A 24,679-nucleotide genomic window follows, 5' to 3' on the forward strand; every position below is an offset into this window, starting at 1 on the left:
ATGTAGAAGAATCCTATAGGTACTATATGTGAGTAACTCAAGGATGATGGTGCGGGTGCCAGTATGTGTGAGTGGTCAAATCTATGTTAATCCGATAGGAAGGCACCCCATTTCAGGGGCAGTTATTTAATACTAGATCATGGTTGGGATGAAAGAACAGAGGTTCAATGTGGAAGAACTTACTAGTTTTAAAGAGAAACTGAAAACCTAAGATACTTTATGTGACATTTTCTGTACCTAAAACACTGACCAATTTTTTAAATATATTGTGCAGGACAAATAAAATATGTCTGCAGTCAGATACTATAAATTGGTGATCTCTGGTCCGTGGTTTCTTACATCATGACTATCTAAGATCAGTATTGATCCTAAAGACTGGGATGGGATTGAACCTTTGTGTTGGGGAGAAGTAGACCAGAAGAGTCCGTCCAAGCTGTCATTCACATATATATGTATTAAATGTGAGCCATAGATGTAAGCCATACATGTTATTCTGAATTTTCTAATAGCTACACTAAAAAAGCAAAAAGAAATAGGTGAAAATAATGTTAATAATATATCTCATTTAAGCCAACATGGACAACATACTATTATTTTAACGTGTAATTAATGTGAATTTGCTAATAAGATAGTTTCTATTTTTTGTGATGTCTTTAAATTCGATGTCTATTTTATACTTACAGCACATCTTAATTCGGGGTTAGTCACATTTAAAGTGCTCAATAGCCATAGGTGGCTAGTGGCTACCCTACTGGACAGCACAGGTCTAGAGTATGCTTCTCAAACCTAAATACATGTATTGAAATTTGGGGAATCATGTTAAAATGCCAATTCTGATTTGTTGGTTGGGATACAGAGTGAAATGCTTCACTTCTTATAGGGTTTCAGGTGGTGTCAGTGCTACTGGACCATGGACCACACTTTGAATATCAAGGAGGTAGATGGCTGTGGCAAGTCTCTCAATCCTAGCATTCTTTTTCCACCCAAAGCATTCCCTCCTTTTTCAAATTCAGCAAATAATCTGCTGAAGAGACTAAACTGATATTCTAATAGCTGATCACCATATTTACATGTGGAACATTAATGAACTTTAAAAAGAGGCAAAATTTTATATTCTACTTGTAGAAGCACTGACTCATTTATTCCTTTTTTATTTTAACTTGAGAACCTGCCAATTGTTACCAAATGCTTTTATCAGAATGCACTTAGGCACAAGATAAGCAAAACTTTATAATTTTAACTTCAGAGGTTTGGCACATTACACATTTTAATATAACAGACAATGTTATTGTAAGGGAAATTTATAATAATACCTCGCAAAAGCTTTAGTCCAAGGGGCTTTCCTTGGTCAAGGTATGAATAATTCATGGACTTTCCAAAGAGAAACACATAGAACTTTTTCATTTCCTCTTAACAATTCTTTTGAGGGATGGGTAGAGCTGTAGAGTTGGACCTTAGATCTTTGTTCTACAATACATATATATGGAAATTTAAGCAGCTAAAGGTAGGCAGAATCTAGCTCAAGGATTCTACACAGTGCAATTATTCTCAGGATACAAAAGCTTTCAACCCCATAATAGTGTTCTGGAGGTGAGCAGTGAATCATAATTCATAAGAACTTGTTCTCAGTCATAACTGTTTCACTTGTGAACTTCTGCAAGTAGTTTACTCTATGTTTTCCTCTCTCAGATGGTAAGAATAACGCTTATCAAACCTATTTCATGAAGTTATTGCAGGGAAGGATAAAAGAACTTGGTAAACTGTCACATGCTATTCACTTATGTTATTCACAAGTGTGCTGAGGGGAAGGTTTTGAATCTTAAACACATAATCAAGATGGAGTCAACTGACAAGATAATCAAGTTCTCAGGAGTTTTCTTCTGCTACATTTTATAATAGTTGCAGCTGTCTATTGACATATTTTCTACAGTAAAAATATAAAACAGGATTCTAATCACAGAACTAATTTTTCTTCCTAAGTAGAATAAAACAGTGTGCCAAAAGTTAACTAAATAGAAAGAAACATTATGAAATCTCTAATCTTGAAGTCTTTGCCTTAGTACTGACTCTAAGTATGCAACTACATGTACAAGATATTTTCCCCTTAGTAACAACTGTTCAAGTCATTTATTGGCATGAAACCTATTGAGTGAAAAATCTAAATTTTGATTCTGATAGATTCCTTAAATTAAATTCATGTGGTAACAATCAGTAGGATTACTGGACTAGAGGTAATTTTTGTTTAAATAGTCAGAAATTATCTGGCACTGAGGAGAAAAAAAAACTCAAATGATAAAACTTTAATTAAGAAAATTATAAAATATTATCAGAAGACATTGAAGAAGTCATAAGCAAATGTAAATAAATAATGGAAGACTAATATCATAAAGCTGTCAATTAATTGTCCATTGGTCATAACTTGAAAGAAATTGCCATCAAAATTACAATTTTTTGTGTATGTGAACTTCACAAGTCAATTCTAGAATTTATATGGAAGAGTAAATGGCAAGCATAGCCTAGGTACTCCTGAAGAAAGAAAATAAGGTGAATAAATTACCTTTTTTTCTATTAAGAATTATTATGAAAATATAACAAATGAGAAAGATTTTACTATTTCAAGGAGAGACCAATAAAACAAAAGAGTGAGCCCAGAAACAACCCAACATATACAGAACTTAACTTATGACACAAATTATTAGTCACATGTGAAAATAATAAAAAGTGGACCCTTACCTAACCACTATATGTTATTAAATCTGTGTAGGTTAAAGATATAAAATAGATAGCAAAATTACAATACTCTTTAGGACAATATCCTTATGGCCTCTAGAATGATAAGGCTTTGTTAAAACACAAATATAAATGTTAGAGGAAAAGATTAATAAAATGTGTTAATCTGACTATCAAAACTTTTGACTTCTGACCATCAAAAGTCAATGTAAAGGAAATTAAAGTATTACATACTGGAAGATGATATTTTTTAAAACATGTAAGAGGCAAAGTACTAAACAATATCCAAATAAGAAAAAGAAAAAGAACTCCTACAAGCTACAAGAACAAGAAGAATAAAGAACCAATAGAAAATAATTAAGTCTTAATAGATAATTCACAGAAAGGAAATCTGAACAACCATTAAATACCAACCTGATTAGTAATCATGCAAATGAAAATAAAAACCACAGTGAGAGATCATTTAACTCACCAGAGTAGAAACAAAAGTTTGTTAGCATCTGTGTTAGTGAGGATGAGGGTTAACTAGACCACTTGTGCAGTACTTCTGGGGGACAAAAATTGAAACGACCACTTTGGAAACAATTTGGCATTATCTGTATACTCCTCTGTGCTTTTGGCTTTGCATTTCCTCATACATTTAGTAAAATAATATTTGTTTTTGTCTTTCTGCATGAATTGAATTCTATTTCAGGGTGACCTAATAAGTGATGAGGAAAAGTTACTCTCAATGGAAGAATTCTAGCTAAAATAGCAGAATGAATGATAGAATTAGAAAATAACCATTTTACAACCCTCAGTAAAAATATTTAGGTAGCCTTCATTATTGTATGCTAAAATCACATTGCAAAACTTGATGAAGAAACTATATAATGGAGTGATCAGACTGATACCACCTGAACCCACTGATCAAGCTCACAAAGCTTTATATATTAAAAATTCTCATTTAAAAGAAAAACTGAATTTCATCAAACTACTTGACAGGCAATAGGAGACCAGAAGCAGGGCATAACAAAGAGCAGAATGACGGTGATCAGTCACATGTGGAATATGAGACATTTCTTGGGACAAATGACCTGTTTTCTCCAATAAATCAGTAGCGTGAAAGATAAAAAGGAGAGGGGCTATTTTAATGCAAAAGAGTTGCGAAAGATAGAATAAGAAAACACAATATTGTTTGGATTTTGATTTGTCAAACCGATGGGAAATGATAACTAAGACAATCAATGAAACATGAATGAGAACTAACCAGGTATTAGATGACATTAAGGTATTATTTTGTTAGTTGTCATAATTTCATGATGTTTTCTTTTAAAATGTTATTAGAGTCATACTGTGTTTTCAGGTGAAATGACATATATATTCTGTAGTATAAACAAGGCTGTGAAGGTATTAAAATCTAGTATTTTTAGTAACTCATTAGTTACAGGGATGGTGACGGAGGGGAGGAGGTCTAGGAGAACATCTGGATTTTGCCTTGGACTGTAAGGGTGGTGCCAATTGTTAAGATAGAGGACACAGAAGCAATAGTAGCCTTCTGGGGTTAAAATGAATTTTGAAAATAAATTTCAGTGCTAATGGAAAAACAAGAAGGTTCTCTGAAGTGCGCAGAAGATTTGAGTCTGAAATGAAGAAGAGAAATCTATGCTAGGGTTGAACAAATTGCCCAGTAGAATGTATATGGTAAGAAAAGAAGTCTAAGGGTGAACTCGGGTGAATACCAACATGTATGAAATAAACAAGGGGAGAGTTCAGTGAGGGATTCTGAGAATAAAAATTTAGAGTACTTGAATAGTTTTGAGAAGAAAGGATTAATCACCATGATGATTATCAACTAATTAAATAATACAGAGAAGATAAGTAAGATGAGAACTGAAAATAATCCATAGGATTTTGAAATTAGTGGTCAGTGATGATTTTTAGCAGGAGTCATTTCATTTGAATAATTATGGTAGAGAACTAATTACAATGGGTTAGTGCCTATATGAGAAGTAAGAATTGGAGACATTTAGAGGAGCTTAGCTGGAAACAGAGATAAGGAGTACAAAGACAATTTCCTTTCTTTAATATCAAAATGACTTCAGCATGCTTAGAGGCAAGATAAAGATACCAGTCAAGAGGGTCATTCTGAGACTCTTTTCAGAAAGAGGGAACATCAGATATAGTATAGCTTCAGTGGAAAGAAGGGCAGAAAGCATAAAAAACAAGTTGAATCAATTAGCTTTAAAAAGGACAAGGAGTTCTTCTGTGAATCTGGGAAAATGTGGTAAGAGTAAACACATGTATTAAGGAATATTTTACATAGTAGGAATGAATTACTGTTGTTTTTTTTTTTTTTCAAGAAAAAAAACCTGTTTCTATAAAGTAGAGGGTTCAGTCACCTGAGGTCAGACCTACTTTATTTCAGAAATGTCACCAGAAAAGCTTCAGTTACTCTTAGGGCACATACTCGCTCATGGTTCTGAGGAAACTAAGCCTTGCTGTGTTGGGGGAACATGGATAAATCTGCAGCCAACTGGCCCTCTGAGAGGCAGGCTGCTGGACAAAATAGCATGGTGGTGTTCCAGGAGTGAGGAACAGACATGTTCAGAATGGAGATGCTGGGCCTCGGGAGTGATGGCTTCTGTAACGGAATGGTGACTGGAAATCATCAGAAGGGCACTCTGAGGGGGACACTGGTTAATGAGGAAGTCAATCTTGGTTGACAGACAGATAGCTCAGTTGGTAGTTTTTATGTTTAGACCCAAAACTCTCCTTGAAATGTGAGGCAAATCATATATTTAGAGGGGTCAGGGTCAGCAGCTGAGAACAAAGATTTGCAGAGAGTGGCATAGCTTTAGAATATTTTTGGGAAGGAGGGTGAAACTAAGTATTGAGAAAAAACAATAAATGGTGGCTGGGGCCACAAAGCGCTCAAATGAGTTTGGAGAACTTGACTTATTAATAGCGGCCATCAATGCCTTAGTGAACTTTCCTAAAGTCTCCTTCAGCAGTACCCGGCGTCCAGCTACAGGTACAGTGAAGAGGATGTCCATACTTTCTTAGGCTAGCAGGATAGATACAACTAAATCACAAAAAGACATGGGGAGTGAGGATTATTATAGGAGAGAGGCTAAATGACATGCCTACATCTAGGCTGGGTAGGAAAAGAGTAGGTCCATTAAGTGGTGATGGGTTAGGAAGTTAATAACACTAAGTTAATAGCAATAAGAACAGATAGAAGATGGCAGGGATGTCAGAGAGGGAGAGTGTTGCTACAAGTATCAAATAATGATCAGAGACAACAGCCATAAGTTAAAGCAGAATGGGTTCTATGGAAAGTGGGAGAACAAAAAAATTCAGTTTGAGAGCTACTCAGAAGGTGGTAGAAAGACTGATCTGTGCAACAGTATAGAGTAGATCCTATGTGATGGGATGAGGTCTACAGAGGACAGGGTAGGGGTCAACAGTGAAAAGAATGATGGGTGAGAAGGAATCCCAGAATAGAGCAGTGATGACAGTAAATGAGACTGAGCTGGTCAGAGGCCTGTACTTTGGTTGGGGGCCAAAGAAAAGTGGGAGGAGAATGTGTTAGACTGCTCTTGAGGATTCTAGGCAGAACAAGTGCAAGTCCCAAGTGATGTAAAGCCTTATGAGATTAACAATTTTAGGCTCTACTTAACCTTTAAAAGGAATGTCACTTAGAATTTACTTATCTCATCTCTGAGAAGTTCTCTTCCTTAGCCAGTTAATGGGAAAAATGCATCTGTGTTCATTCCCCATTTTAAATTTTATTTGTTTTTTATTCAAACCACTCTTACATTCCTACTACATGCACACTAGCTCTCTAAGCACAATGTAGAACATAAAATGAGAATCCTTTATTCCTGCTTCTGTGGAACTTGTTCTCCAATTGAAGGTGTGAAAGGTGTGTAACTTACCTCATATCTGTGTGTCTTGGCAGAAGTCGTCTTTTTCCACTAAAGTAGACTTCAAAATCTTCAATCTTTAGCCTGTGGGCATAGTCAATGTATCCTGACACCTCCTGCCCATGAGAATTTCTGTCACGAATAAAGATCACAGACTGGTGGCACAGAGAAAGAGAGAATTGAGTGAATGAATAAAAGTTATTTGCATTAATTACATATAATGATAAAAGCTACAGTTTTTGTGTGCTAGGAGGTTTACATTCATTATCTCATTTAATTCTCTGAAAAGTGTATAATGGCTACATAGCACCACTATCCTCATTTTATAAATGTAGGAGCTGAGAGCACTATGAGTTCTCAAAGCCTCCCCACGGATGTGCGGCTGGAGAGGGGGCACCCACACGTACACCCAGGATGGCTTCCCATGAGGCCCATGCTCTAACCACTGCACAGTGGACACACAGACCTGGATCCAAATGCTCACCCTGCTACCTACTTTGTGAGACTGTTAAGTTAGTTATCCTTTTTAAGATTCAGTTTCTTCTATTATAAAATGGGCATAACACCTACCTCTCAGGGTTACTTTGTGAATTAAATAGCACTATTTTTGTTAAGCACTTAATGCCTGGCACGTCATAGTAAACACTCAGTAAATATTATCACTTTACAATTTTTTTTGTATTTTATTTGTCTTTCCATATTTTTTCTTCCTTCTTGCCTTCGTTTCATTGATCACTGTTTCTCATTTTATTTTTTCTTTTAACATTTTAAAGGTCATATACACTGTTTCCTATTTGTTGATGGTGGTCCTAGATTTATACATGCACATTCATCAAATTCTAAAATTAATGAATACAGCTACTCTCATTCTAAAAAAATCCAAGGACACAACATTTTGATGTTGATTACTCCTTCCAAACATACATAGTTTTTTTAAAAATGTTATATTGTTCTTTTTTACTGATCGCATTAATATTATTTTATACAGTCAATATTTGTTTATATTTACCTATAGATTTACTATTTTCTTTATCATTCTCTTATCTCTGACCTTCTAACTTAAATATTTTCTTTTGCCAGAAGTATGTCCCCCAGAACTTCTTTGAGCAAGATCTACTGCTAGCCAACTCTTTCATTCCCTTGATCTGTAAATTTCTACTATTACTGTTGCTATTGTATTTATAGTATGTTAAGAGATTTATCAGTTCCTTAGGGTAAGGAAATGGAATAATCATATCAGAATTCCATTGCAAGGTGTGTATAATTATGTTTAGGTTGTGTACATGGTTTGATTCCTTTGTTCAGCAATCTCAGTTAAAACTTTGGATGTATTTAGAACTTAAAATTTAAACCATCTTTTCAGGTATTATATACAGGATGGGTCCAATTGACAAAGTCATGATTCTGGCATCTAGAACAGGCAGAAAAGGTTAAGGGAGCCCTTCAAAGATTAGGTTTATTCATCCTGTGATATATTTTAGTAAATGGAAGCTTATTGGAGCCTTCTTGTTTCGATAAGGAATTGGAAAATGTTATAAATAGTTGCAAGTTTCTCTTAAAATATTCCTTTTTCTTTTTTTAATAGAACAATGAGATACAGTTTACATAACATAAAGTTCACCTTAAAGTCTTAAGTGCTCAATTCAATGATTTTTAGTAAATTTGCAGAGCTGTGTAACACAAGCCAGTTTTAGAATATTTTCATCACCGCAAACAGATCTCTCGTGTGCATTTGAAGTCATCCCTGTTCCTACTCTCAGCCCCAGGCAATCACTAATCTATTTTCTGTCTCTCTATATTTGTCTTTTCTGGATTTTTCATATAAATGGAATCATACAATTTATGCATGCTGTTTTTCATTCTAATAACATTTTTTAATCACAGTTAATTTCCCAAAAGACAAGTGAAAACTATATATTTTTATATACTTAGGGCTCTTTAAATGATGATGTTATGTTCATAAAAGGCAAACTTCCAAAATGCTCATTGTCTGTAAATAAGATGCTTTAATCCTTTTTAGAACAAGTCAAAATATAACCAATGCAAGTATTTCAGTTGAAATAAAATATTCATTTGAAGTCACTAGTATTGGTCTGCTCATGAGTATTTGCAACCTAAGAACACTGGATTTTTTAGTAAGACACCCCCCCACACACACAATATTGATAACCATCAAGATACAAGGATTCCCGATACTGAAGTAGAGGCTCAGACACCAAGCAACGTGTGGAATCTGAGGTTTTACTGAGATGGTCTGTGACCTCAAGTGCGAGCCAATTTTAATTGAAAAGACTTATGGAATGCTTAGTTAGGTCTTATTACTTCTCATGTGTTGGGAAAAGATGAATTGAAGTACAATTTAGACCATTAATATATCATTTGGATCTTTGGCTGCTTGTCTTTTCCCAGAAGTGGATTAAAATACAAACTCGTAAACTTGTTATGAGTTGAATACATATGTTGCCTGATTTTTCTTGCCAAACACTAATGAGGAGACATAAACCTGATACACTGAAATGGGACTTTTTGTACAGTGAAGCCAAAATCACTTAAAAAAAAAAAAAGAGCACAGTAAGCAGTCCGTCACTGCATTAAAACTGAAATGGCCATTTCAGGGTATAAGAGCTGTTGAACAAGCTGTCTTGGGCCGCCCCTCTGAGACTGTCAGTGTGTTGCCTAATGAAGGCAAATGAAGAAAGAATTTTTATCTCCTAGAATTTTAAAACTCTGGAATGCTCTTATGAATCATTAGTTTTAGGAATCTTCTTATCGTTTCAGAAAAGCAACGATTTTGCAAACAGAGTCTAACTTCTGACAAGCTATTTTTTTCTAACATTTCAAAAAGTCTGTCATTTAAATTTTCTCCGAAATAGTTTATTTTCTGAAATATCCTATGCTGGCAATTATTTTTCAGTTCTATACCCTCTTACTCAATTGCAATTAGACACATTTCTTTTCACTATACACACAATTCTTAGATTTATGTTTAAGATAGTTCTTTGTCCTTCCTGTTAGAGGCTTACGCCCAGAACCAGCACACTGTTACTTCCACATCCTGTAGCCAAAGCAGATGACAGGCCAGCCCAGATTCAACAGGTGGGGAGAGTAACCTCTCTTGATGGGAGGAGCTGCAAAGTGTCATTGCAAAGGGGCAGAGATAAAGGACAAATGGAGAACAGAGGACATTTTTGCAACCTATAATTATTTACCATAAAGAAAGAGTTTTGTATGTAGCTGGTTTGCTCATATTGCAACACTTGGAGATTCAATTTCTGAGGAGAATCACTGACTTTATTTTTTCTCTTACAGTTTATAAAATACATCTATATTTGAAAAGGCATTTTTGTATTACCCATGAGGTTAAAATAATTTAGAAATACCTGGTCTTACTACTAGTATCCAAAATGTTCTGCAAATTTTAGCAAATGAAAATAATATTGTAAACTCTAAATATTAGAAATAAAAGAAAATCATATTTGTTTATAAGCTGACAATTTATTTAGAAAATCCAAGATGGCTAACTGAAAATTTTGTAAGCTCAGTAAGCTGATATCATATAAAATATTTATTAAAAAATCATAGCTTGGTTTTACAATAGCAAAAATGTATTGGCTATTGCAATGCAATCTTTATTTGCATTATGCTTTTTAAAAAACATAACATTCTTCTAAACATTTTTTATAAAAAACACTTTCTAAAATAATATAAAAGTCAACACAGAGGCTACATTGCTGGAGGGAAGTTATTATAAAATAAATGTATTTAAATCCTAAGCAAAATACCAATGGGGTATTTTTGATTATTTAAAATTTTACCTTGAAGAATAAATGATTAACACTATCTAAGATAATTTAGAAAAGGAGGAATAAACAGCAGAACATGCAGTATTACATATACAGTTACAATGATTAAAACTTACACTATCTGTATTGTGATAGATGAATACTGGAAAGTAATAACTTCAGAACCCGCCTCCTCCTCCACACACACAAATGTGTGTGCATATAGTATACATAGTTTTCTATAGAGTGATATTCTCTATTTTCTGCTATGAGTAACTACTCTTTTTCTAGCTACATGATCCCAAAATCTTGTCTTCACATACCACTCTCTAAACTCCAGCTCTTATTTTTCTAGTTCACATACTCTGGAAGACCCAATTAACAACCCTTTAAGATCTTTGGAGCTGCTAATCCACTAACCACCACATTTCACTGTTTATTGCCCTCCACATATTTATTTTACCCTTTATCCAGCTTAGATTCCAAGATGTAACAGCATCATTGTTTGCTTGCATACCCCTTCAGATTCCTCACACACATCTTTCTGTTTCATTCATTGGAAAAATTCCAACATTGTTGCAAACCAACTTTCTTTTTTATTCTGTTTTTGCATAGCAACAGCTGAATCTGGCTAGAGAAAAAGAAAACTATGATAACTGGTTCCACAAATATTAATGACCATAAACTCAACTGGACCCATAGCCCTTGCATAATAATTATCTATGATATGATGTTGTCTATGATATGATCTTCCTGTCTTCCACAGTCCCAAATGTTTTCATATCTTCTCTCTTCAGACTTTCAGCAATATATTTTTTATACTCAATGATTTTCTCTCTGAAAATACAAGCAATTGGATTGGTACCACATCATTTTCCTCCCAGCAAATCTATCTATGCATCTTCATGTAGATCTACTTTCTTCCTTTTATCCTACTGTAAGAGCTAGGATATCCTGGTGGCCTCTTTTGTGCACTGAGCCACACTTCCACTCTTGTATCATTTGATTTTTTACTTTCTGTAATATCATTATTATTGACATATAAACATGCTGTAGCATCTACTATTTGGAAAAGAAACAGCTAGTTACAGTCCCAGGTTTTGGCTTCTCTTTACAGTTCTTGTGGTCTTTTTAGCCATTACAGTCTTTTTCCTGGAGTACTCAGCTAAATACCTTTGTCTCTCACATCTACCATTTCATCTTGTCAAATCCAATGGTCAATACTTATTTTTTATTTTACTTGAACTCCCTGCAGCATTCAACAAAATTGTTCACTTTTCTCTTTCCTGAAATATATTTTTTTCCCAATCTGGTTTTAGTGAAATCTCATATTCCCAAGATTTCCTTCGGCTTCACCTGTCTTTCCTTTACTGATTCCTTCTTTTCTTTCTGATCTCTAAGTTTGGAGTTCTCCAAGGCTCAATTCTCACTTTTCCTCTGTCTACATTCACCTACCAGTTGATCTTACCCAGTTCCAGAGCTTTAAGTATCAGTTCTTATTCTTTCACGAACTCCAGGCTCATGGATAATTATTCTCAAAATCTTTATCTCCAGCCTTGAAGTCTTCCCTGAATTTCACCATTGTATGTATTCCTGTCTACTACATAACTGTAATTGGATGTAATACAGGCATTTTGGTGTGCAAAACCAATCATTCTATAAATTCACTTTTACCTATACTTCCTACAAAAGCAAATAGCTTCACCATCAAAATATAGGAGCCATTGTATTAACTTTGATTTCTCTTTTACTTCCCATATTTAATCAGTCACCAAGTTCCCCTGATTTTATGTTTAAGATATATCTCAAACCAGGCCTTTCTTTTCTATGACCACTGCCAACATTGCAACCTCATTATTTCGCAAATACCTGCTTTCCTTGACACCATTTATCCTTCACTCCAGCTATCTTCAAAAATCCCCCAGGATTTCCTCTCTAAAACAAAAATATGAATATGTTTCTCTTTGTTTTCTTACCTATAACTTGGAGTCTGAAGCACAAATGCTCTAGTATTGTAGATTGACCATAATATGATGCCAAACTACCATTCCAGGAACCCTCATCTTCCTACATAATTCATTTCATGAAAGATATTCATAGTTAATTTCATATTTATTATTTATTTGTACTCACTAATGCATTCATGTGTTCTCTAAGCTTCAAATACTACCACAAAGCTTACCGAAGAATATAGTTCATCTTCTCAATTCCTCCCTAATCCTGATACCTGTTTCTCACAACCTCATTCAACTCTTTGAGCTGTTTGCAAGTAATACATTAATACTGATATTTCTTTTTTGTACTTTTTCCTGCTTCCTAATGTAGAAGACTATTTATCTCTTTTATCTGTCTCTCTTTTCCTCTTAAACCATTCACTTTTCCTCCTCCTGTATCCCCAATAGAGCAATATCATAATTTTAGTTTAAGTGATTATGCAGTGTTTACAATTTTAGTACCATTTAAACATTAGCTACAGCTGGGCCATAGAATCAGAGAGGCCAAAGTATTTATTCCCTCAGCTATGATTATATTTTTCTTTCTTCAGTAACTTTTTATTTTCAGGAAGTTAATTGCCTTGGCTCCCTCCCCCTCCTCTCTCCCCAGCTAGTTTTCTGTGTACCTATTGCTAATCCACTCCAAAATTTCCAAAACCATACCATACATATTCTCAATGCATTCATAATCTGTCAGTTTTTCTTTCTTATGGACACATACCTTTAAGAGTTCACTGTCTTCTTTTACCTGTACTCTATTCTTTGTAAGCTTCTGCTAGAATTAATCAACATTTTGGGGAATTCTTCTCACAATTATCTTGAGAATGTCTTGTTTCTCCTATGAATTCCCACAACAGTTTTAAAGTATTTCTATTTTTCACCTACTAGTTTATTTTGTAGTTTTTGAAATCCTTGCAGGCTGGAGACCATTTCTTTTTCTAAATTGGTCTGCTTAGTACCTCTTCTAGTTCCTAGCTTATGACAGGTGTGTAATCAACATGGTTTTGGAATTGAGGTGATTATACAAAGTTCAACAATATAATCTGCCAGGGTGCTATTTATTTAATCATGCTTCACCAAAAGGGTCACGATGCAATAGAATAATAGCAGTGCTAAAAGCTATTTAGCTTTTATTTGAATGGGTGTTCATTATGTGCCAAAATTCTCTCTTGTTTAATCCTAACAGAAGTTCCATAATGTAGGTACCGCTATTAGTCCCAATTTATTGATAAGAAAGCTGAAGCAGGAGAGGGTGCTGGGGCCTATTCTCATATAGTTAATGCATCAGTCAGAATTCCAACAGAAAACAATGGCAACATTTGTTTATACACAGAGAGCAATGGATCGTGTGCAGGGTTACTACAAGAGATTCTGCATAAAGCCAGAGCTAGTAATAGTGTGACTATACCTTCACTGACACCAGCCTCTCCTTCACCCCCCAAAGTGGGGGAGTTTATCAGAACCTAAAAAAAGAAGAGAGATGTATAGATTGAGAGCTTCCTGGAGAAGAGCAGAGGCTTGATGTCAAGGGACATAAAAAGCTGTGGAAAACCTGGCAAAAGGTAGGCCAAGGGAATAAGCTTCCTGTTGGAGCCTCATAGTGACTAAGTCTAACTGGGACCAGAACCCTGATACCATATGTAATCCCATAAAAGCAGACTTCTAGGGTAGAAAGTAAGGCAGAGAAGAATGGAAGAGGATCTGGAGCAGCAAAACAAAGATACTAGGAATGGTTAGTTATAATGCTGGGATTTGTACCCAAACATCTGGCTATGAAGCCTATGCTATGCTTGTCGGGTGGCAGGTAGGAAGGGAGGTTCTGTTTTAAGTTCAGATTCCAAAAACAAATTGATTCTTATGAAAAACATTTTTATTTCTTTTCACCATCAACATTGATAGGACATTCATAATGCAGGGAGAATATAATTGCTTAGGAGAATAAGAGATTATCTTGGAACCTAACAGAAAAATGATTGCAAGATTGTGTAGGCATTATGAGCAGGTGGACAGGCACATGTATTTGAACAATGTTTTGGTCTGGATCAAAGGGCTTCAGGCTATAAGCTAAGATTAAAAAATCAGAAATAAGGCTGAAAGAATGTGGTCATCACAGTGGGATAACAGTGCCCTGAGACATACAACAGAGGATATTTCCAAGCTAGAATAGAGTTTCATCAATCAACGAAACTAATTGTAGTTTAAAATCACTTCCGTAGTAAGGAGAAACTGTAAATTGATATCAGAACCCACTATATAGATAGATATAAATTCAATGAGTATGAATATATAGTAAATTATTTATTGTTTTTATTATAGATTGGATTCTGTCAACCTCAAAAAATCTTTTCACTCAGAAAAAATTCTGAGTTAAAAACTCATCTATATCTTTTAATAAAGGCTTCTGAATATAGTAAACCATACTGTGCTTTAGAGGAGCTCATTCAAATATACTTAATCAAAGCTCAGTGTGTACCAGTGCTGTCCTAGGTCCTGGAGATTCAATATTGAACAAAATAAGACCCTGACATCACGGAGTTCATAGTCTAATGAAGAAGACAGCAACTTCTTCCGGAAATCTGGAACGAATTTTGTTTCCTTTACTATCTGGGTATTTTCTCTTATCTTTTGAAACTCCTCTTGGAGGATTCTGTGGACCAATCCTTTCTCCCCCATGCAGAGTTCCCATAGAACCCTTTTCTTAGTTCTCTATAAACTGTCACACAGTATCTTGACTACTTTGTTGCCCTGTTAGACTGTGAGCTTCCTGTGATCAGGGATGCTATCATTATCTTGGTTCTTCCACATTCAAGTCCCATTCCCAGCATGAAGAAGACACACAGAAATGTTTGTTGATTAAATGCATAAATGAACAAAAGAAAAAGATGAATAAATATGTCTTTCTTCTCACCTCTCACATGTTTATTTATCTCAAAATGGACAGGAGCCATCTGCACACTTGATGGTGAGAATAAGAGTCACAATTTATTGATAAGTCTCTATGTAATAGGGACTTTACTTGCATTTCTTTTAAGTAAGAAAAGCATTTCTATTTCATTTTTATTAGTCACATAAGAAAAACTTAAAATTTTCCCCCTAGATCCTCAGCTAGTTAGTGGCTAAGTTGGAACTTAATGTTTACTAATTCCAGTCTTTGCCCCCTGCAGTACACCATCTTCATTCCAGCAAGCATGGAAGAATGCTTCAAATTAGTTGTGATTTGTTGCTATGACAACAAGCATCTCTAGGAAGATGTCCTGAGGCTTATGTATAAATAAGGAACATAGTGGGGTTACGAAAACTCCACGGCTGTGCTTCCCCTTTTATACAAGATTGTGTGTGATCTAAAGGAATGACTCAAATTCTTATTTTATCTTCCCTGCTTAACTACTGAGGGCAGGTGGAGAAGAGTCTTCAACTTGGTTTCAGAGTGACTTTTTCCCCCTAACCTATAGATAAAATATTAAATGTCTCACTTTAGTTGTTGGAATATACTTTTAAAATCCTGTAATCTAATTAGGGTGAAAATCAAAAGAAGTAACTATTTTCCCATGGCCTTCAATAGGCCTTTAAAATGTTTAGGTTTAGGAAAAAGACCTTTAAAATGATATCAACATATCTGAATTTACAAATAACATGTGGTTGCTTAGGAATGGGGGAGGTGCAATGGGAGAAATTTGATGTTCTTGAGAGATATCAGTGTATTACTTGTTTATTCAAGTTAATCCACATTTTAAAAGAGAACTCTCAAATTAAAAATGATGGGACATGCTAAATTCATCTTTGTCACAGCTTGTCAATATTTATATGAACACAAAGCAGTATGTTTATTTCAATATTAATTACCACAAAGTATTGAACAAATAATGATTTACCTAAAAATATCATTCAGAATTCATATACATCATGGCTACTTTACAACAAAATACAATTGTAAGTTTTATGAATAAAGATGGACAATCAAAATTGACATATATTTATTATATATGTACAAAACATAATGCATTTAAAATATATTTTTAACTAACTGCTGTCAATACCTATTGGATGTATAAAACTGGAGGACAGAGACTTAATCCTGTTAATTAGGAATATCTGTTTGAACAGTGTATGACATATACAAGGCCCTTAAATATTTGATGTATGAATAAATGAATGGCTTATTGAGTTAAGGAAAATAAGCACGATAGAAATCCATGTTGATTACTATATTTTCTTGCTTAAGTTGTTGGGGGGTATAATAAGGGGCACAAAAAATGTGAACAAGAGTGAAAAAGAATAAATGTGGTTATGAGAAAAGGCACATTAATGCACAAATAAAGAATGTAAAGAAAAAACAAGTGTACTTTGGAATTGTTTAAAGGGCACAGGGAAGACTCAAAAGATATAGAGAGGTCTTGTGTTTTCTGGACCAGGTATCTCCAAGTGATATTTGCCTGGAAGTGAGTCCCTTCTAGTGGAAAATCTAGGGTCTACCAAATGGCTTTGTAAGTGTCCCACCTCTCCTTCCCCAACCCAAAAAGAGAGGTGATGATGCCCTACTCAGAAGTCAGTCAGCAAATGGACAAAGCAAGACCATGCAGTCTTATCTGAAAGGTGAAACATAGAATGCCTACATGGAGAGTCAGAGGGCTTATGTGAAAGATAACTGATATAAAGGGAACAAAGTCCTACTAAACACTGTTGTTCAGTGTTGAATAAATTTCACAAACATGGAAAGAGCAGTAGGTTAACACCAGCCTACTATTAAAAGATTTCAGGCCACTCATTCATTCTCACATTTAATGAATATTTATTGTGAGTCCATGAACAAGTCGCTGTTCTAGACACTGATGATAAATGGTGAATAAGGTAAGATTCCTGCTTTCAACAGATTGCTTTCAGTGGAAAAGGAAGAATCATAAATATGTAAACAAATTGTTGCAGGTAAAGACATTGTGCTGTGCGAACAATAAAATTGATATGAATTGGAAAGGGCCCAGCTACTTTAGATAGAGAGGTTGAATCAGGTCTCTCTGAGAAACATTCCAGGCAGAGGGAATAGCAAGTGCAATGGCTCTCATTCAGGAATTGGCATGGCTTGTCCAAGAAATGGAAAGAAGATCGATGTGGCTGGATCATTGTGAGAACACTGAAGTGGGTGGGGAAGAGAAGATATGAGATTAATTTGGGATCACGTAGGAGCCAATTCTATAGCCAAGGGGGCTCTAAGTATGATTTCCAATTTTTAAGTGCAATAGGAAGTTACTAAATAGTTTTATGCAACAGAGTACCATGGTCAGAGTTTTAACTTAAAGGCATTATTAGAGAATTTGAAAAGTCTCCTGGAGAAGACAGTGTGGGGCTTGAGCAGAGGGTGCTATGCTAAGAATGGAGATTAGAATAGAAGAGATGATTGAGCCATATAAATCAGATGAAAACTTTGCCCTAACCCTTCAGGACTTGAGGACTCCTACAACCTGTATGAGCACAATAGACTTAAGTTCTATTTATTCATGGTTTAGGCAGTATGTTGGCATTTAACCTACATTATGGTTAAAGGAATGGTAATAAGAGTGGATTTAGCAAGAATACCCCAGACTGTCAAATCTTATCCACTACCTGCTCCTGCAAATCTTTGTTGGCAATACCTGGTGTCATAGTCTAAGGTCTTAGGCTGAACCATATGAAGGTACAACTTGCTTGTGTGCCCAAGGTAACCTTCGGTCAAAGATTATATGTAGCTGGCTGAAAGGCCTCCTCTTCTCACATCCCATTTAAGCTCATACCCAAGCTTTGGCTATTGTTATTAAAAATCTAATATCTATTGAGTGATCAAACTGGGTCATGTACTTTGTGCTAAACGCTTTACATGCATTACTTCATCTACACTGACAATGAACTCACAAGCACAATTACACCACTATTTTACTGATCATAAAACTGTGACTTAAGAGAAGTAATTTTCCAAAGTTATAGCTATGTGACAGAGCTGTAATTAGAAGCCAAATTTGCCTGATTCCTGAACCCACTTTCTGCCCTGTTACCCTCTACTGCCAATCCACCATCCTGATAATGAGGCAAGGCCAGAGGTATCAGCCAGTGAAATGGAAAAGGAAAGAAGGGCCAACTCTTCCCCAGTATCTAGGATAGAACTGGTAAATAACTTGGCCAAGTTCATGCATGTAGTAGGTGGTGGAGCCAAGGTTAGAATTCAGTAAATCACCCATGGACATTGTCTGACAACACGTTTCAGCCTCTTGTCACCTGTAAGCTATTTGTTGTTTCTGTCTAGAGTAAGATCCAGCGAAGTCCTCATGCTCTCCCGCCCCCAGCAGTCATGTTGTGCTCATACCACCTTCAAGAAGAAGTGATGAGTCAGATCCCAGGATACGGGTCTAGCGGAAGTGCCAGGGGCATGCATTTTCTTTCCTTGCTCACAGGAAAGAGAGGCTGGGGTGAATAGATTAGGCTAGTTTCTTCCTGGCTTTAGAAAGGAATTTTGGCTTGTTTTCTTGCCAAGACATTCTTATTAGACTGGTAAACAAAGATTTAGAAGACGGTTGGGTGAAAAGGAAATAAGAAGGACGTTCAATCTACTTCAAATGTCTTAGGTTACTTAGGACAAAATGTAGTACTGACCAAAAGCATTCTTCGTGTGGTTAAGCTGAGCTCATTATAGGTCTACTTTGGGATTTGGGACAAAAGCCTCATTTAAAAGAGGGAGCCATTTGCCCTGGCTATTTTCTTAGGGTGTTATTGGGAAGGTTGTTGTCACACATATTTAAGTTACCAAAGGATCAAATATAACTTTTTGGACTGAGATCAAAATATAGTCATAATACTACCTTAGATATAACTTACATTACCTAGTATGAATTTTATAATTTTTCAATTACTTACTTGGTTTCTCAAAATCTTATTACAGAACCCTATTGTGACAGCCTGTGTAGACTTGTCTACTTATCTGGGCTGCACAGTACAGTCAGTGATTGTGTTGGAATATCAGACTGGGGGGTTGCAAAATGATATTTGCATAGGGACCTGTGTATGTTCACTTTGAGCACAAGGAATTTTCAAGAATAGTCTCTAGTGGTTGTTATTTCCTCTTAGATACAAGGAATTTGTGACCTTTATAGCCAGTGATACCACAAAATTGAGGCTAACTGAACAGCTAGGCTTCAATTAAGATGTTTACCTAAGCTAAAGATGATGCATTGATTCCTACGCCATGTGCAAGAGTGAAATGAGCACTGGTCAGCAGCTCAATTATTTAACATATATTTATAAAGTGTTTATTGTTACTGAGTGCTAGGCATATGGGTGAATAAGATACTATCCTTGCCCCTCAGTGTTCCTACATTTGAATGTATAATTACATACTTATCCTTGGAAACATCCAGTTGTCATGAGTAGCACTTTGGTATGGTGGGAAGAGCCCGAACTGTGCAGGAGTGAAAACATCAGAGTCTACTCCCAGTTCTGCCACCAGCCAGCTACATGACCCAAGGGAAACAACTTACGCTTTTCCTGACTCAATTTCCTCATCTGTAAAAGGAAGGTGGCAGGATTGATTAGACATCTGAATCTAAGAGGAAAACACATTTTTGGGGCCTATTTTAGTTTGTTTTTCAAACTTCTGGAGTAACATGTGTGCTTAATAAATATTAAATAAAAATAAGATCATCTTAATCTTCTTCTTCCTTTGCTCATAAGTACAGAGGATCTTTAAAGAACTCAAAACTCTTATGTATCATGGTAGGGGGAAAAAATCAAAACAAACTCTGAGAGTAAGCATTAGATAAAAAGAACTTCCCTTAATCCTAAATCTCTGAAATCCAAAACAAGCAGGATGTGGTGTAAGGGTAATGTGCAAATACAAAATTGTGTTTTCAAGATTAAAAAAATAATAAATATGTGTTTATCTTTGCTATCTGCCTATCTGAAATACTTTTGTTCTTAACCATGATAATTATGCCAAAGTAACCTAGTAGCATTTACCTTTAAGACAAAACACCAACTTGTCTATTTATATTGATGTTAATTAAATATTAAGTCATCCAAGACCTTTCTGCCTGTAAGATTAGTTAAGGCATTTTTAAGCCCATAAAATGCTAAGCATTTTTGACAAAGACAGAGAGGTAGTTAATGCTATACCTTATTAATTAGTAAAGATTAGAACATACCATATACCACTTAGTTCAAGTTATATATTTTGATTACGAGAAACATTAATTTGAATTTGATCAATTTGTAGATCACTCAAATCTGAGCCATCAAATTTATGAGCTTTTCATAAAATATACTTCTTATGAAGATATGGTACATATATACAATGGAATACTATTCAGCCATAAGAAAGAAACAAATCCTACCATTTGCAACAACATGGAAGGAGCTGGAAGATATTATGCTCAGTGAAATAAGCCAGGCAGAGAAAGACAAATGCCAAATGATTTCCCTCATTTGTGGAGTATAACAATGAAGGAAAGCTGAAGGAACAAAATGGCAGCAGACTCAGAGACTCCAAGAATGACTAGTGGTTACCAAAGGGGCGGGGTGTGGGAGGGAGGGTGGGGAGGGAGAGAGAAGAGGCCTGAGGGGTATTATGTTTAGTACACATGGTGTGGGGGATCAAGGGGAGAACAGTGTATCACAGAGAAGGGACATAGTGGATCTCTGGCAACTTGCTGCACTGATAGACAGTGACTGCATTGGGGCATGGGTGGGGACTTGTAAATGTGGTTAAATGTAGTAATCACATTGTTTTTTCATGTGAAACCTTCATAAGAGTGTATATCAATCATACCTTAATAAAAAAATTTAAAAGATATATATATACTTCTTATGAACATCAACAAAGTAAATTGATTAATAGACAAACATTTTCAATTTTCCTGAGTTAAACACCTAAAGACAATAAACATTTGGAATAGAGTTTTTACAAAAATTATCTCATTTACTACTCACAAGAATCCTCCAAGAGAGTTTCATCATCTGTACAGTGGGGATATGGGTAATAGTTCAGATATAATAGGCCTCAGATTGGGCTTGGTTGTTCCTTGCTGGGACCTTGATCATTTCTTGGATGTTTCCCCGAAACTTGAAGGTATCAGGAACAAAAAAAGCAAATGAGCTGCATTGTGCAACTCTGCAAAGCAGAGCAGGGCATATGCTTCCCTCTTCAGGTGACAATGGATTTTTAAAACGAGAATTTCAGAATGTCTTTAAAAAATCCTTTGTCCCCTTGGGGATTCTTATTTGAGAATGTGATTTTAAGATTACCATGAATAAGAATTTTTTTATATAAGGAATTAACCTTTTCAAAGTGAATTATCTTCCATTTCTTTATTTAACCTACAGTAAATAGCCCAGGGGTATATATAGGAAAGAAATTGTCAGAGTGGCTATTTTACAGATGAGGAAATATAGCAATAGCCAAGATTACCTGGCTTGCCTAAAGTGTGTTGACTAGTAAAGACCTGGACAATGGGAAACAGATCTGGTTTTTTCAATCCCTTAAAATTTCCATTAGAGCACACAGCCTTTTTATTCTCATGCTGGACTGTAAATTCACCAGTACAAGAGACAATATTTCCTTTCCTGTGTATGATGCAAGAAAAAATGTGTTAAACATTTTTGAGGACATTCTTTGCTGTTCTAAACAATGAACTGTTATTTCTCAGCAAATGCTTACTGGGGGTGCTCACAGTGATGATGAGGAAGAGGATGTTATACTGTTGACCAATCAATAAATGTACCCCAATTACCTACAGTGGGTAGAACAACATGATAAGCACAAAAGGAATATGAAGAAACATAGTTATATAATTTGTCACCATGTACTTCACAATTCATTTGGAAGGAAATATTTACCCTTATAAAAAGCAATGAATATCTTTCAATGTCGACAAATAGTAACTGCATTAGTTGGGGTGAGGATTTAATAATGTGGGTAACTGTTGAACCACTGTGTTGTATACTTGAAACCAATATAATATTGTATATGAACTATACTTCAATAAAAAAATACTTTTAAAGCAATGAATAATTCAAGGCAACTTATATGCACCAAATGAACAACATATCAAACAAGCAGTTTAAGTCTTTGGAAGAAGAACCCTATCACTGTGAGATGGGATGGTCAGGATAGGCTCATGGGAAGAGATGAATTTAATGGGTTTTGATGAATTTGTGGATTTGAGACAGAGAGAAGTGTCCACACACATAGAAAGGAAGGGAATCTGCCATTTGTGACAACATGGATGGACCTTGACAGTATTATACTAAATGAAGTAAGTCAGACAGAGAAAGACAAATACTGTCTGATCTTACTTACATGTGGAATCTAAAAAATCCAAACCCACAGAAACAGAGAACAGACTGGTAGTCATCACTGGCAGAGGGTTGAGAGTAAGCAAAATGGGTAAAGGTGGGCAAAAAATACAAACCTCCAGCTGTAAGTAAAGAAGTTCTGGGTATGCAATGGTGACTACAGTTTTAAATAATTATTATATATTTCTAATTTAAGAAAACAATAATTCCAACATAAAAACTACTCTAACAATAATTCTCAAAATAATTAAGTCTAGAAATATATTTTAGCAGCATTATACAAAGATAAAATAGTTGGTTGGCTAATGCTTCAAATAAAAATTCTTTTAAAGTGAGTGACTTTAGAGAATAAAGAAAAAAATCAAAAAGGCTATTTTTCTTCTCTAAAAGTAATATGAAATAATAAAACCTCCTACATCATCAAAATTAGGTTGTCAAACTAGAAAAGTTGTAGAAAGTATGGTGGGCAAATAATGGTTCTCCAAGGAAGTCCATGTCTTAATCTCTGAAACTGTGAATATGTCACCTTACATAGCAAAGTAACTTTGAATTTGTGATTAAGGATCTAGAGACGGAGAGAGATCCTACTGAAGGAGCGTCAGATAGATGCAACATTGCTGCTCTAACTATAAAGGAAGGAACCATGAGCCAAGCAATGTAGGCAACCTCTAGAAGCTATAAAAGGCAAGAAAACAGGTTCCCTTCATAAGTCTGCAGAAAGTAACTTATCCCTGCTGATGGTTTCATTTTAGCCTCAGACGCATGTCAGATTTCTGACTTACAGGACTGTAAGATAATAAATTGTGTTGTTTCAATCTTCTAACTTAGTGATAATTTGTTATAAGCAGCATGGAAAATGATACAGCAAGAAAGTTAGATTACTTTTATATTAGAAGTGGTTATTCAAGTATTAGTTACACTGAGGCATTAATTAGAAGAATCAAATGCTGTAATTAATTATACATAGGTTTAGTGCAGAAGTGCAAAGCCAAGTAAAGAACTGCAATAGTTAATGAAGTAAGTGAACAGGCCCAGTCACTGGGATAAAAACATCTTCCAATGCTGAACATCTAAGTGTATCTAAAACTGAAAAGTAAAACGAGACAAATGAGCAAGTTATCTCATGCAGCAATATGAGGATCTCACACAAAGGACTTTTTACCCTAAAGTTCCTAAAAAGGGTTTTCTGAAAAGATTTGAGTCTTAATTAAGACACTGAAGGATGGGGGATATTTTGTTTGAAAATAAATTAAAGCTGGTACATTTGTTTCCTATAACTGCTGTGAAAAGTACCACAGACTTGGGTGGTTTAAAGCAACAGGTTATTCTGCAGTTCTGGCAGCTGAAAGTCCCAAATCACGGGGTTGGCAGGTCTGTGTTTCCTCCGGAGCCTCTAGTGGAGGAATCCATTCCTTGCTTCTTCCAGCTTCTTGTGGCTGCATTCCTTAGCTTGTGGCTGCAGCACTCCACATCTGTCTCCATGTTCACATGGCTTCTTTGTGTGTCTAATCTCCCTCTAACATTCCTGATGAGACTGAGTGTCCACTTGGATAATGCAGGACAATCTTTCTGAGACCCCAATATAATGATATCTATAAAACTTCATAATATAAGGTAACATGCATAGGTTCCAAGGATTAGGATTTTTGGAGGCCACCATTTAGCCTACTACAGTTGATTTCTGGAGTGCTGGCAATAATTTTTTTTTTATCTGGGTACAACTGTATTTAGTTTATAAAACATGTCTGACTCCAGACCTACTAAAACAGAAGACACATTTTAATAAGATCTCCAGGTGATTTATATGCACATGAAAGTTTGAGAAGGGCTGCTCAAGAGCTATTTGAAGGTAACATTGACATAATTTGATGAGTGATTGGATGGGGTGACTGGCAGTGAAGGAAAGTAAGGATTAAGTGGAAAGGTAGCGTGTGAGACATTATCAAAATGTTTG

At 35.4% G+C, this 24,679-nt stretch overlaps 1 protein-coding gene across 4 annotated transcripts in view; it reads right to left on the minus strand.

Annotated features, from left to right (window-relative positions):
- CFAP299 (cilia and flagella associated protein 299) overlaps positions 1–24,679 on the minus strand; it is a 650,695-nt gene that overhangs the window by 95,837 nt on the left and 530,179 nt on the right. For all 4 annotated transcript variants that reach the window (XM_073237412.1, XM_073237411.1, XM_073237410.1 and 1 more), the window contains exon 4: positions 6,651–6,793. In XM_073237412.1, coding sequence (XP_073093513.1) covers positions 6,651–6,793 — 143 coding nt within the window. The remainder of the gene's footprint in view (positions 1–6,650; positions 6,794–24,679) is intronic.

Source organism: Manis javanica, chromosome 5, assembly GCF_040802235.1.
Source record: "Manis javanica isolate MJ-LG chromosome 5, MJ_LKY, whole genome shotgun sequence".
NCBI classification, from domain to species: domain Eukaryota; kingdom Metazoa; phylum Chordata; class Mammalia; order Pholidota; family Manidae; genus Manis; species Manis javanica.